General features: G+C 54.3%; 1 protein-coding gene across 1 annotated transcript in view; it reads left to right on the plus strand.

The window, feature by feature from the left end:
• Positions 1-478: 478 nt before the first annotated feature.
• Positions 479-15,339, plus strand: part of LOC149360728 (uncharacterized) — a 29,705-nt gene continuing 14,844 nt past the window's right edge. Inside the window, exons 1-3 of the mRNA XM_089567902.1 lie at positions 479-578; positions 661-723; positions 13,582-13,858. Of these exons, the coding sequence (XP_089424028.1) occupies positions 479-578; positions 661-723; positions 13,582-13,858 (440 nt within the window). The remainder of the gene's footprint in view (positions 579-660; positions 724-13,581; positions 13,859-15,339) is intronic.

The raw sequence follows: 15,339 nt of genomic DNA on the forward strand, positions 1-15,339 counted from the left end.
CGGCAAGAGAAGCTGGCCCCAGAGAGAAATCTGACACGCCCACACAGCAGGTGTCTCGACGGCGACCTAGCGGCCGGAGCATCCTTCAGAGGGCAAGGACGAAGGTTCCGAAGACGCGCACGTGTCGAACCAGCGGTCATGTTCGTGGCAAGCGTCGCTGACTCAGACCCGGCGGCGCCGTGATCCGGATCCATCCGGCCCGGGGCGAACACTCTCTCCCAGAGCGCCGTGCTCTCACAAGCGTTTGCACACACGCACGCACGCACACGACGACACGTGGCAAGTGGATCTGTCTGGACACGATTCCCGAGACGGCTCTGGGCAGCAATCGGCCAAGCGAATTGTCCGTTGCTCGGAATGATTCTCTTGTGTCCACCGCGGCCGCGCTGATCTCGCACGGCGGTGGCGAAACTTAACGCGGTCAACTTGCACGTCTCTCATCCCCTGAGTGTACTTTTTTACAAACTGCAAATTTACAATGTCGTTGCCTCGGAAGATATCAGGGTCTCAAAAGATGATCAACAACTTCTTCGTGCCTGGGACGAAACCTTTAGGCCATGGAAGCGAGGTTGCACAAGGTATATTGCGTCACATTTTTGTCACCACTTTGATTATTGATGTGTTTCTAAGGCCCCTTCTTATTTGTATTTTGGCTGGCAGCGGGAAGCACCTCTCATCAAAGTCAACCAGATGAGCGTGCGATAGGAGCAGCAAATATTGATGGTACGTTTATCAATGTTTTATTTCCACCGTGCTCTTCATGTGCCTTTCGTGAACATTTTTGCGTGTCATGCATGTTTTGCATATCTTGCTGCATTTCTTTCTTTGAAAGAATACCGTATAGTAGTAGTAGTAAAAGGCCTTTATTCGACCATAATTTATAGGCCGAGCATGTCGACCGCCTGGGCGACCAGAAGTCGCTGTTCTTCCTCCCCTTCAGTGCCAAGCCAGTCGAGCCAGGTGGTGATGGATAGAGAGGGTGGCGGGTGGGAACCCGACTGCTGAGCAGCCGGGCAAGACAAGAGGCAATGGGCCAGATCCGCATAGTTACAGGGGCAGTTGGGACAGGAACGGTCCGATCGATAGCGATAGAGAAGGAGGCGGGACGGAGTGATAACTGCGTTCATTTGGATGTGCCGAAGAAGGCGAGACTCTGGCACCGTGAGTGATGGATGAGGGGGACAGTAAAGCCGTTTGTCGAGGCGGAGCTCAAGGCAGACCTCTTTTATGGTGCGGCGAACGGTGAGTCTCCCTCTGTCCTCCGAGGGCTTGGGCCAGGGGATCAACGGTGCCCGGAAAAGTGTGTCGCGTGCGAGCTGATGGGCCAGGTCATTGCCGTCAATCCCTGAATGATCGGGGACCCAGCGGAGGAAAACGATGGAAGGCTGCAATGCGGAGACTGCTCGTTCGACCTCCTGCTGAAGAGAAGGGGTCAGGGTGCGCTTCTCTATGTCGTGTATAACGACTTGTGAGTCTGAACAGAGTGTGTGCACTTGGAGAGGGCAAGGAGGGCAAATGACTGCAGTGCATGCGCAATAGCGATGACGTCGAGGGACAATGCGTCTAGAGGGTGTAGATACGGCCTGCTGGTGTGGGTTTCAGGAGCAGAGAGGTGTGAATGGTACAGGGCGTAGCCGCAGGAACCTCGGGGAGCCACGAAGCAGGCATCCGTGTAGGCTACACCCTGGATATCAAAGAGAAGGGAATGGTGCTGCGCGGCCGCATGACGACGGCCTGCGTGCAGGAAGCGGGACATGTTGGTCGGGAGGGGAAGGATACGAAGATTGGGAGCGGGGGTGGGAATAGGAGAGGTAAACGGGGAGATTGGAATGGGCGAGATACCCGCTTGAGTCAATAACCACTCACCCTGACGGGTAAGGGAAAGCCGGGCAAGCTGCGAGTCACGATGGAGTATCAGAAGAGAACGAAGAGGATGGAAGAGGCCTGTGGCAAAGAGCTTAGCGGTAGAGGTAGTGACAGGGAGGTTGAGAGGTGCGGAGGTTAGAGAGAGAGGGAGGTTTGCCAGCCTTTGGAATCATAGGAATGAGGGAGGATGTCCAGGAGCTTAGCAAGCAGCCGCTCTCCCAGGCCTCATTGTAGGTTTGAAGGAGGAATTCTTTGGCGCAGTCAGGAAGGTTACGAAGTGCGGTGTATGTAATGGCATCCTCACCGGGAGCCGAGCGTGTAGCATTAGCACCCAGAGCAGATTCGAGCTCCCGGAGAGTGAAGGAGTGGTCCATATCGGTGTTAGGTCCACCTAAGTGCACGTGGCAGGAGGGTGCCAGAGGGGGCGGGAGGTAGAGAGAGGCGAGTTGATCAAAAACGTCGGAGGCAGTCCCGTGAGTGAGGACTTTAGCTAGAGTGGGAGCAAGGGCAGGCTTAGTGCCAAGGAGAGAGACCATGTGGATCGCGAGTGCGCAATGAAGAGTCAAGGCCATCACAAAGACCACTCCAACGAGAGTGTTCGATGGAGGCGCAGTGGGCGACGATCTCGGCCCGCAGGGCAGTGATCCGGGAGGAAAGTTGGGCATTGTGGGGTTGGGAGCGAAAGGAGCGTTGAAGACGTTTACTGCGACGCCAAAAACGGAGAAGGTGAGGATCTGGGTCTGGAATTGGTTGACGAGAGCGAACGCGACGGCTACTGGACGCGAGCGCTGCAGAGATGCGCGACGTCCAGTCGTCGTAGGATGGAAAGGGGCCGGACCCGAGATTAGTGCGAAAAGCATGGCAGTCAGTGTGAATAACTGAATGACAGCGAGGGATAGGGGAAAGAGAGGTGCACAAGTAAGCTAAACTGGGCTAGTCGGAGCAATTGCATCTTCGAAAAACTTAGCGCGAAAAACAAGTCACAGGTAAGGTGAAGACAGGACACGAGCGCTCGTGTCCTGTCTTCACCTTACCTGTGTCTTGTTTTTCGCGCTACGTTTTTCGAAGATGAAAGAGAGGTGGTAGTATGGATGAGAAAGTGGTCACGGAGAAGAGTTTCGGCTGTCACCTGCTAGTGAAAGGAAAGTGAACCCCGAGAGGAAGTGAGGTCGGGCGTCGTGGGGCGTTGTGAGGCAGTGCCCGCTCGAGTAGGAGACCCAGGAGTGTTAAGAAAGGTGACGTGGCGTTCCTGGGCCAGACAGTGGAAGAGGCGGCCGGGTTTGAGGGTTTGTGGGTAGCCCCAGAATGTGTGAGGGGCATTAAAGTCACCACCAAAGAGGAGATGGGAGGTAGAAGAAAGACAGTGAAGGAATTTGCCCAGACCAGAGAATAAAGAGGAAGAGACAGGGGGGGTTGTAAAAATTACCGACGATTACGTTACTTCCTAATGCGAAATTTGAGCGCAGCAAATAAGCTGTTTCACCTTTTCGATAGATTGAGGCAAAGAAATCGAGCAACACATGTATGCGCTATCACAGAATTTTTTTTTTATTTTTCACACGTATTCCTTTAATAAAGACTCCACTAACAGTTCTTGACAGTCATGAAGGAAGCTTTGTGGTCGGAGAAATAGACTGATATATGTTCGACTTGGTACACCAATGCTCGATTCTCAAAGACGAGATCTATACAAGTGCCTCGCGAGGTTGTCACAGCCGTGGGACGCGTTACGAGCGAGAGGAACGGGATGTTCTCCCGCATAAGTGTTAGGAAATTGCTGTTTGTCTTTATGTCAACATTAAAGTCCCCCACTACTAACATCGGTGTGGATCGATGGACGGTTAATGCGAGTTGCAGGAAGTGCACAACGTCTTTCGTGAGTGCGGTAGGGGCGAAGTAGGCAGCTACTACCAGCAAGCCGTTGGGCAACTTTGCGGCGCACAGTTCGCCAACTTCATGTGACGTGCCAAACATTTCGACTGCTATTGCAGACAGACCTGTGCGCAAATAGATAGCGACTCCCGCCGCTCTGTTGTGGTCTCTGCGAACACCACAGCAGTATAGGAAATCTGATTTCGAGAGGCTCTTCGGGATCCATCCAGGTTTCAGCAAAGCAAAGTACAGAGGAATGGCGCAGAATGTGATCGTGGTGTACGTCCTTGGCATGTGCGGCAAGGGAGCGTACGTTAAGAATGTGGTTGTGAATGATGAATCAAGTGCTGCCAGCGAATGACGCGTCCATTGGCTGGGAGACGCGCGCGTTCGCACGGGGAGTCAGACGTGCTGTTCGTCGGCTCCGCTGATTTTCAGCCGGAGCAGCGGAAGTTTCCGCCTGACCCTAGCAAGTTCATCCCCAACGTGCACCGAAAGCTGTCGGGAACATCTGGACACCAGTTTTTTCCAAGGTGGGCCCGGTTAAACCCCTTTTTCGGGCAACACATGGCCCGATCGGGCCGGTGGCGCGGCTAGGCCTAACGGCCGAACCGGTACCCGGCACATCGGGGCCTCTGGCCACTGACGCCAGTATGGCTGCTCCGCAAATCTCCTGCCGAGGCTACGACCCCGAAAACATGCACTGGACAACGGTTAACCCAGCGGCAACCGAAGGCCCAGTTTCGGCAACGGTTACCCCAGCGGCAACCGGAGGCCCAGATTTGGCAAGATTTCGCAGCGCCGCGTTGAACGCCGCAGTGCTGCGCCGAGCGCAAGACCAAGCCTTAAAGCCGGCGTCCGTAGACGCGGCCGGCGTTCACGCCGGAAACCAGCAGTCAACCGCCCCGCACGCGTCGGGCCGCAGTCGGCGACTGCTCACGAAGTGGAAACCGCCTGTTATACCCAAGCCTGCTCCAGACGACTACGTCGTCGTCATCAAGCACCGGACCCGCGTCTTGTTGTACGAGACTTTCCAGGAGACCGGCTACGGCCGGGCGTTCACGGCTCTCCTGGGCACGCAACCCGCAACTGACCTTACCATAATACCGGTAAGAGAACAAAACCTCATTATTGTTCAGACTGCGAAACCTGAGCTAGCCGACCGGATCATCGGCGAATTTGAACTTAATGGACCCGACGGGAGGGTCCCCCTTGTGGGGCACCTGCGCCAAGACGGCAAGGACGTCTGCTACGGCGTCATTACCGTCCGTAACTCTGAAACTACGGACTCGCTCCGTACTAGGCTCCAATGGCGCTACGGCACCATCGTGGAAGTGCGAAAATTTGGGACATCCAACAAAGCGAGACTGACTTTTGCCGGAACAGAGAAGCCACGTTTCGTGCACTACGATTCAGAGCTTGTACAAGTTAGGCCTTACCAGCGAACCATTCCAGCCTGCCGACATTGCGGTGTGGTCGGCCACCGCGTGGACGCCTGCCCCGGCCAGAGGCTGGACCGGTGTGGCCTGTGCGGACAGCAGGCTCTACTCGTTGAGGGGGTGCGGGCCCCTCACCAGTGCAACCCAAAGTGTTCAGTGTGCAGCCATGCCACGGGGGGCCCTGCGTGTACGGCTAAATATCGCGCTATCCAGCCCCCGCATGCCGAGCGCGGCCGTAAATCGAAGCGGAATCGACGCAAGCGTGGCAAGCGTCGCCCGGACAAGCCGAAGGCCAAGGCTGCCGACCAAGCCATGGACCAGCTTGTGAATTCCTCTACCGGGAGCCAGGGGAAACCTCCAGCTGCGCCACCGCCGCCTCAAGCCGGTGCAGCGAAGCCCCTCGGACCTCCCCAGAACGGCGGCTCCAAGACGTGGGCAAACGTTGTCAAGCAACACTCCCAGGTGAGCGGCGCGGGCAGGGCAGCTTCTCCCTTCCCTCCCCCTTCCCAATCCCAACCACGGCCAATCTCTGCCGAACAAAAAGAAATTTCTGCTCTCCGCGAGCAGGTTGCAAATTTTCAAAAGCGCCTCGCAATAGCGGAGGCCCGCCAAAATTCCCCCAACCACACCTCTGCCTCACCCGCAGCAGAGGCAATGGAAAGCGACGCAACCCCTTCAGGACAGGCTGCGCATGCCCTCACGGCACTCGAGGCGAGAGTGAGCGCGCTCGAAACTCAAGTTAACAACAGAATATCCGCATTGGAAACGCAAATCAATGCCACACTTACGGCGGCACTCAACAAAATTAGCCACCTTGCGGCATCTATCCCAAACCTCATAACCGCTCAGTTCGCTCAACTCACCCGCGCTCCCAAGCGCGCTGGCCCGCTCAAAACCTTCGCAGGCCGGCAGCTCAAAGCGTCTAGGCGTCGAATCGCCGGAGAAGAAGAAGAGGTCCCCTGTGCCATCCCCAGTATAGAGAACGCTCCTCTCTTTGGAGCCACTGGCTCTCAAGCCTCCTCTCTCCAAACTCACAACTCTACCATTGATCATGGCGGGCGCCCCTAGAAATAGGAAGCATCCGCGAAGCAATTCGATCCCTATTCAAATTGTACAGTGGAACTGTCGCGGATTCAAGGCACGCACAAAGCGAACCGATCTACGCCTTTTCCTTACAACTTTCCCAGAATTACCTGCTGTGGTGGCCCTTCAGGAGCCAGGAAATGGCGCCACCCTTGCCAGTTACACGGTGTACCAGCAGGATGCGCAGAGCTGCCTCTGCGTACATAAAAATTACACGGCCTCCCAGGTTGACCTGGATCTTAGCGCTAATTTCTCCTATGTAATGGTGACGATCCTTCCGCTACGCAAACAGGACCCCCCATTGCACATACTCAACATTTACTGTCCCCCAAAGCTACCAAATGTTACATTCGCAGACATCTTCAGCCGGGCTTTGAAGGTCGCGAATCGGGATCCCCTCATAATCGTTGGGGACTTTAATGCTCCCAGCACCTTATGGGGGTACACACGTGAAGAGAAACGCGGACGCAAGTTGGCGGAGCTTGTTTCCACACTGGGCCTTACTCTTCACACGGATCCCGCGGAACCCACTCGTATAGGTAACTCCGTTACACGCGATACGTGTCCGGACCTCACCTTTACGAAAAATATTCGCTATGCAGATTGGAGGAACACCGAGGAATCCCTCGGTAGCGACCACTGCATAATTACCACTACAATCCATACCAAACCACTCACAAGGCCACAGGCCAATGCAAAACTACCCGACTGGACCAAATTTAGGAGCAGCTACACCAATCCTCAATCAATAATGGACCAAGGATACTCAACGTGGTCCCAACACCTAGTATCCCACTTGAAATCAGTCGAGCAAAATGTTCAACTCTCAGAGGCGAGCCCGGCGGTGGATAACCACCTCCTCCACCTCTGGGAGGCACGACACAGCCTAGTCCGCCGCTGGCGTCGTCAAAAACACAATCGGAAACTCAAAATTCGCATCGCGGATATCACCCAACAGGCGGCACAATACGCGGCCCAACTCGCCGACTGCAATTGGTTGCACCGATGCAACACTGCAGCTCGGGAAATGTCGAGTCGGAGTACGTGGCGCCTCTTCCGCGCCCTTATTGATCCGGCACAAACCCGTACTGAGACACAAAAACAGCTTCAAAGGGCTATACATAACTTCACTGGAGACACGGCCAAACTGGCCGATGCGCTCCGCGACAAATATTTGAGTATACACCAGGATCCCCGTGGTCAGGCGTACTCGTATGCAGGTTCCGAGAACGCGGATTTGGATCAACCGTTCCAGCTCCATGACCTAAAAGCGGCCCTGGCTAAAATGAAGCGAGGTACAGCACCAGGCCGGGACAAGATGACGGTAAAGCTTATTGCCAACCTCCCAGATCGCGCCTACGAAACTCTCCTCGATTACTTCAACACTATCTGGATTGGAGGCACAGCACTCCCCATAGATTGGAAAACGGCACTAGTAACTTTCATTCCCAAGCCAGGTAAAGCCATTAACACCGACAACCTCCGGCCCATCTCCCTCACTTCGTGTGTGGGGAAGGTGATGGAGACTATGGTCCGCGACAGATTGTCGGCTTTCCTGGAACAGCAAAACATTTTCGCAGACACCATGTACGGTTTCCGCCCACACCGATCCGCACAAGATGTCCTGTTGCAACTTCACAAGGAGATTCTCGACCCCGTCGAGCACCCCAGCAATGATAAAGTAGTCGTCGCACTTGACCTGCGGGGGGCTTTCGACAATGTGACCCACGAGATCATCCTATCCCACTTGTCGCAAACAGACTGTGGGCGCAATACTTTCAATTATATCAAAGAATTCCTTACAGATCGCCAATCCTATATCCGGCTGCAAGACACAGAATATGGCCCATATCAACTTGGCACACGAGGGACCCCACAGGGAGCTGTCCTCTCGCCATTACTATTTAATCTGGCCATGATGAAGCTCCCTACCCAGCTGGCAGAGGTCGCCGGTGTGCAGCACGCTCTGTATGCGGACGACATCACCCTCTGGGCAACACAACAATCGGTTGGAGACATCGAGACCAACCTGCAACAAGCGGCAGCTATTGTGGACGAATACGCTCGTCGCTGTGGTCTTGAATGCTCCCCGAGCAAATCTGAATTTGTGCACATACGCCCCAACTCAAAGTGCACAACCAAAATTGCCCTTTCCCTACTTAGCGGACCGATACCTGAACACGAGGAGATCCGGGTACTGGGGCTTTTCATTCATCATAGGCGCAAGATAGACACTACCCTAAACAAGCTACGTAAGGTGGGGGACCAGGTGGGTCGGATGCTCCGCCGGGTGTCCAATAAAAGGGGGGGACTACGATGCAAAGATGCCCTGCGGCTGGCCAATGCATTCGTGACCAGCCGGATTTTATATTCGGCTCCCTACCTCCACCTACGCAAATGCGATGAGAATGCCTTAGAAGTAGTTCTCCGCAAGATTTATAAGAGAGCGCTCGACCTCCCCATAACGACGTCCATCAAGCGTCTCCTCGGTCTGGGGATGACCAACACCTTTGGGGAGTTACGAGAAGCTCATCTTAACAATCAATACTTGCGCCTAAGCAAAACACCTTCGGGGAGCCGCCTTCTGACCCGCTTACACATATCCTACGCAACACATACAGAAGAACGGGTCCGCATCCCTGAAGCCTGGCGCTTTGCACTCCAGGTGCGACCCCTTCCGAAGAACATGACTGCAGACACCCATGATGGTCGCCGTCTCGCGCGGGCGGAGGCTATTTCTCAACAATATGGCCATAAGCCAGGTGTCTTCTATGTGGATGCGGCCGGCCCACACCATGGGGGTTGGTACACGGCGGCCGTCATCCACCAAAACACTACAGTTCAGGGCCTTACTTTCCGTGCCCCAAACATTACATTTGCGGAAGAGATCGCCATTGCACTGGCCGCCGCAGATCCAGAGTCCCGAGTCATTATTACGGACTCCAGGGGCGCCTGCCGCAATATTGAGCAAGGGTATATTCCAGACCGTGCTTTCAAAATTCTCCACGCATGCGAATACACAGGGTTTCCGACCCATCGTACCATCGTGTGGGCTCCGGCTCATGCGGGTCTTGAGGGGAACGAGGCAGCAGACGCTGCCGCCCGCGCGCTTACTCACCGGGCGTCGCCTCATCCGCAGCCTGATCCGGAATTCAATTTCAATCCGTCCATCACCTCTAAAGAGATCACCTCTCTTTATCAAAATTTTCATGGTCTCTATCCCCCTCCCTGTAAAGGCCTCACCAGGGTGGAGGAGCGCTGGCTTCTCCGCCTCTATACCAATACTGTACTGTGCCCGGCAGTACTTAAGCACTTCAATTCTTCTTTCTCGGGCGCGTGCCCACACTGTGAGGAGGCGTTTTCGGACACCTACCACATGGTGTGGGCATGCCCTTCCAATCCTGCCTACCCACCCCACCTCCACCCCACTCGAGAGGACTGGGAAGCTGCCCTGCGCGGCTGCTCCGAACTCCATGCCCAACCGGCATTGGTAGCTAGAGCCCGGGCCGCTGCGGAAGCTACAGGGATCCCGGACTAGGGATCCCTCCTAGTGTTTGTAAGGGGCGGGCCCTTCCGGCTCGCCCCATCGACCTCTCACTGTAAATAGAAATAAACGTTTTCCTCCTCCTCCTCCATTGGCTGTCTGCGTGTGTTACTGATGTGTGGTTAACATGTTAAGCTTCGCCTGTAAGAGTGGAACGCGACAGCGTCTTGCAACGCTGCCAGGGAGTCCACAGAACGCCATCGCCAATTCGGCTGTACGCCTTGCTGGACGGTAAATTTATTTTTTGAGGAAAGGAAATGTATCTCTCTCGCATATCTGGGTGGACACCTGCACCTCGCCGTAAGGGAAAGGGGGAAGATGGGAGTGAACGAAGACGCCGTATTAGCTAGACGCGCCTTTGTTCATTCCAAACCATTCAGCTGGCATTACGGAGTGGCTAGCGTGCTCGTATCGCACTCCGGAGACCCTGGTTCGATTCCCCAACTCGACCAATTTCGTTCTCGGTTTTATTGATTTATGCGGTCTAACTAGAAAGGTTAATTAGGCTATTTCATATTTATATTATTGTATTTCTATCCATCGTGTTCTGTCATTAACCTGTCAATTGTTGGAACTGTCTAGGATGTTCGACACAACGTATATGAAACGAGCAACGTCTTACTGAGTGGGGAAGTGCGTGGTGGTGGAGGGAACGCGGCTTCGTACTTATCTGTTTTTTTTCAGCAGCGTCTCCTTCCGCGGACGCTGTTGTCGCTGCGGCGCGCGTCTTTCTTTTCTTTTCTTCTGACCTCTTCATTCTCCTCTATATTAATTAGGCTAATTGATTAATTAAGCAATTAACTAAACTCAGTGCAACTTAGTTGCAGCATCACTATACGATAGCCTTAGTCGCTTTGGGACGTTAAACCCCATAAACCAAACCAAACCAAACCATCACTATACGATCCCTTTGATTGGTTGCATGGTTACTAGCCAAAGTACAATTTGCCCCATTTGAAATTCGCGCACTGTGACGTCACGAGCATTTCGACCAATTGAAAAGCGTGACATTGGGGGCGGAGCTGGTTACGAGGCCGACGACGACGCGAAACCCAGGAACGGACGCCAAAGAGCTGCGCTCTAAAAGAGAAAAGGACGAGTGAGATGCGTGAAAAAGGGCGGGAATAAACCACACCAACTAAATATTTAAGGAGGGTGGAGGGGATGTCAATTGGCTCTACGATGACGCCACTGCGTACATAAATAGAGGCAAGTGGTGTGTCCATAGTGGCATGGTAGGTGCGGTAGCCTGGGACAGTGCGGGCCGTCCGAGTCTCCTGGAGAAGGAGAAAATGAGGCAAGGAGGGGCGGTTGAGTAGATATTGATGTAGGGGAGTCTTATTGTGGGAAAGGTTTCGGCAGTTTCACTGCACAATCTCGAGGTCCTCGCCAAACGCCATTATGATAGTGCAGAGGTAAATACTTGTGAGGGTACGCGTTCCTTCTTTTTGGCTGGGGGCAGTGACTCATGAACGGATTGGAGCATAGAAGTGAAGGGTTGCAATTGTTGGATTGTGCTTAGAGGGTGGCAAGAATCTGGAGAACCAGTTTCCAGCTGAACCAAGCGAGTGTGGTGTGCCTGTGTGGTGGTTTCGACAAAGTCAGCCAAAGGGGTGTCCTGGGCGCTGGAGGAGGGAGTGGTGAACGTGCTCATTGTGCTCATTTAGCTTGGTAAGCTCGGAGGTAAGAGAGGAGGTGGTTGTCTGGAGGGTCTGAGTGAATGCGTGTATCTGCTGTTGTAGATCGTGGGAAATGCGCTGCTGCTCTCGCTGCTGGTGTTCCAGCATTTCGAGCCGGAGGAGCGGCTCTCGTCAGTCAAGGATGGAGAGGGTGGTGTAGTGGAAGAGAGGGGCGCGGGAACCGAGGATCCTTTAACTATGGCGGCGTAGGTGCCTGGTGGTGACGTGGTCGGAGCTGATGGAGGTTCATGATTAGAGGAGGAGGAGGGGGTGGTGGGTTGAGTGGCCCGGCGCAAAGCTAGGCGTCGGAGGTATGCAGCTTTGGCACACTCGCGTTGTTTAGCAAGGAGGAAGGGGCAAGTGGGGTCGAGGGAGGGGTGGGTGTTTACCTGGCAATGAACGCACCACGGCTGGGCACATACATGAGCGGAAGGGTGAGCGGGTAAAGGAGCAGCACAGCGACGGCACTTGGCCGGAACGCTGTGCTGGGGGCATTGGTGGGCGCGGTGTCCTAGAGTGAGACAATGCGTGCAGGTGGATGGTTTATGAGGACGGCACCGGAAAGCAACACGTTTGAAATATACAAAGTGGGGGATGAGGTACCAGCGAAAGTTATAAGCACCGATTGAGTGGATCCCATCATGCGAGCAGCGAGAATATCGGTTGTAAAAGATTCGAGATGATGCATGAGCTCATCAGGAGTGAAGTGGCCACTGCCGTTATGGATGACTCCGAGGCATGAGATGGGAAGATGGGGGGCATAAGTTTTGATGCCGATAGGCTTACCGTAAAGGTGAAGCTGCGTGATAGAATGTAGGAGGTGGGTGATGAGAGGAGAATGAGTTTTTTATAAACACAAGGCTTTGGGCTGGCTTGCCCTGAAGGGTGACCCAAGAACTGTTTCATGAGCGCATAATTTTGGCCGCCTAAAAATTGCTACGACAACGAACGCGTCGTCCCGCGCGCCATGCTCGGCCTGGAACCCTGGTGGTGGTGGTGAAAAACATTTATAATGCAATAAATATTTACAGAGAGGTGATTGGGGTAGGCCCTATTGACCCTTTCCCCTAACAATACTAGGTGGAGCCCCTATTCCGGGGCCCCATTGGCAAGCAACGCCGCCCGCGTCCGGTGAACCAAGGCCTTTTGGGTCTTTAGGTCCTGACAGCCGAGCAGGGCCGCCTCCCAGTCCTCTCTGGTGGGGTTGGGGTTGGGGGGGATAGATGGGTTTGACTGACACGCCCAAACCATGTGGAAGGTGTCAGCCACCTCCCCACAGAACTGGCACGCGCCATGAAAGGATGGATTGAAATGTTTAAGCACCGCCGGGCACAGTACAGTGATAGTAAGAATTTTGATGAGGAGGCGCTCGTCAGCGCGATCCAGACCCTTACAAGGGCCCGGGTAGCGCCGGTGCTCCTCCTTGTAGTAATCGGTGATTTGTTTGAATGTAATGGCCAGATTGTCTGATTGGGAGTACCCTTCCAAGGACAGGGAGATAGCCCGGGGAGAGCCTGCACACGCGGTCCGTCATCGACGCTAGCTCGCTCAACGTTCGTACGAGAAAGGATTGACAAAACGTTATGATGTGCAAAACCCAGTATGGGGTGCAGGCTTGTTGGGTGTGCCTCACCGTGCAAGAAAACGCGAGTGGCACGTTTTTGGGCGGTGATGCGCTGCTCCAAGCAGCCACGAGCTCCGCACCTTAGGTGGATCTTAACTTATGATGGCGTGAAATTTGTCAGTAAAGTAATGCAGTGATCAAGCAACCGCTAGCAACCTGTCTTACTGCGGGAGGTAATCGCGCAGATCGCGCGGCACAATCCACATTTTTAATGCATTGTATTTTCGAAGCATTCGTCGCGCCTGCGCTAATTCGTCATAAAAATGGGTATCGCCGCGTAAAAAACGGACGCGGAATCGGGGTTGCGCTGTAGCAGAAATTTTTTTACGGATAAACGCCGGTTCCATGTAAGGGCCGCACCCCGTGAGAACCGCGGAAAAAAAGTGCGGCCCTTACACGAGTATATACGGTAATCAAAAAAGGATTCATGCAGAGTTGATTGGCTAATAAACCCTTTTATCTCACTTATTACAGAGATTCCAGCAACCGTAGCACAATGTGGAGAGCCCCTCTTGGCAACAGACTGTGCTCCGATGGAAATCGCAAGCCATGACGACACGCCTCCGGATGTTCGATCACTGCCGCCAAACAGCTACAAATTTCCAAGGAACCACACCGGAAGGTCCTGTAAACATGCATGGTTTGAGAAATTCACGTGGCTGTCGTACGACTACGAACGTGACGTCGTGCACTTTGACATCTTTTCTCCCAGCGATCTAAAATGCCGCATCCCAAAGCGCGAAAAATTCAGGTGGGAGCTTCGTTCACCTAAATAAAGTGTTGTGAGGCAAAAGCCTAAATCTCGGTGTTGCTGCTGATGTCGCTGATGTGTGGTTGAGATGTTAAGCTTTGCCTGTATGAGATAGGGAGTCGGCGTTCGTGGCCTGGTGTGCAGACGCGTGTGCGTATGGGCTCCGGCCATTTCTCCTATTTTGACCGACTTTTGACCTTTCGCCGACTTTTATTGTGTCTCCCGAAGTTCACGAAAGTGCTCGGCACCTGCCCAGCTCAATTTCGAGACCGGCACTCCGTTTTTGTGACCTGCATGGACACTTGTTTCCACCGAGCCCAGCGCCAGCCTCGCTAAGCCTACCGCCGCTGGCTATAGGCTCTGCTTCGCAGCCGGGCCCAGTGCTTCGCCAAGCGTGGACGTCGTCACCGTGGACGGGGAGGATCTAGCCCCTCAAGATTACCCACGGACTGGACCTACGTAGCCCGCTGCTACGAACGCGGCTCCACCGCTTCTTCATCGAAACGCACTCCCAAGCCACCGCTGACGGAGACGCCTTCCGCGTCCGCCCAGCATACCGCGTCACAGCAGCTACCTCCCTTCACGTCACGTAAGCTACCTCGAGGTGCACCGTCTCTGCCACGTCTCCCTCTTGAAGAGTTTAAAGTCATCATTCGCCCTCGCGGGGGCCTCAATCTGCGTGCCTGGGGCGAGAACGCTCTTCGCAGAGCAATCACCTCAAGCCTTCGTTTTCCTTACTCCGATACCGCAGAGGACCGCCTTCGGGTGAATTTCGTTCACAAAACCCTCACCTTTAGCACCCCGAACCGGGACCGCGCCATCACTTACACGAAGCTACAGGAAATCATCCTGGGTCCGACAAGCTACACAGTTGCCACCTATTTGGCCCCACCAGGCGCATACGTCCGAGGTATCATTCACCACCAATACGTGGATGAGACCCAGGAGGAAATCATGGAGTACTTGATACCCTAGAATCCAGAACACTGCATTCTCTACGCCCGCCGTTTAGGCAAGACCCAATCTATTGTCATCACTTTCGCAGGGACAAAGGTCCCCCGCCAAGTCTCCTACGCAGGGAGTGCTGTGCGCTGCTACATCTTCAAGAGCTAAGTGGAAGCCTGCCTTAACTGTCGCAAAACGGAACACCGAGAGGACGTTTGCCCGTCTTCCAAGCTCTCCAAGTGTTCTCACTGCGGAGTTTGCGACCCTGACGAAACCCATGAATGCACCCCCACTTGTATAGTTTGTTCTGGTCCTCACCAGACTGGTTCCTCCTAGTGTAAACGCCGCTACAAAGTGCCTGCTGCCGTACTGAAACGCAAGCTACAAGCTGACTCAGACAGTGCCTCCACCTCCCATCGTTCCCGATCCCGGACCCGTCGCTAAGGGTCTGGAAACACCTCGGCCAAAATGGATTCTAACCGCTCCTCCTCCTCTTACCGGCGCTCCAGCCGGAATCGCTCCCAGTCCTTCCCACC

Source organism: Amblyomma mixtum, chromosome 2, assembly GCF_055824585.1.
Source record: "Amblyomma mixtum isolate Tamu chromosome 2, ASM5582458v1, whole genome shotgun sequence".
In the NCBI taxonomy this organism is placed as follows: domain Eukaryota; kingdom Metazoa; phylum Arthropoda; class Arachnida; order Ixodida; family Ixodidae; genus Amblyomma; species Amblyomma mixtum.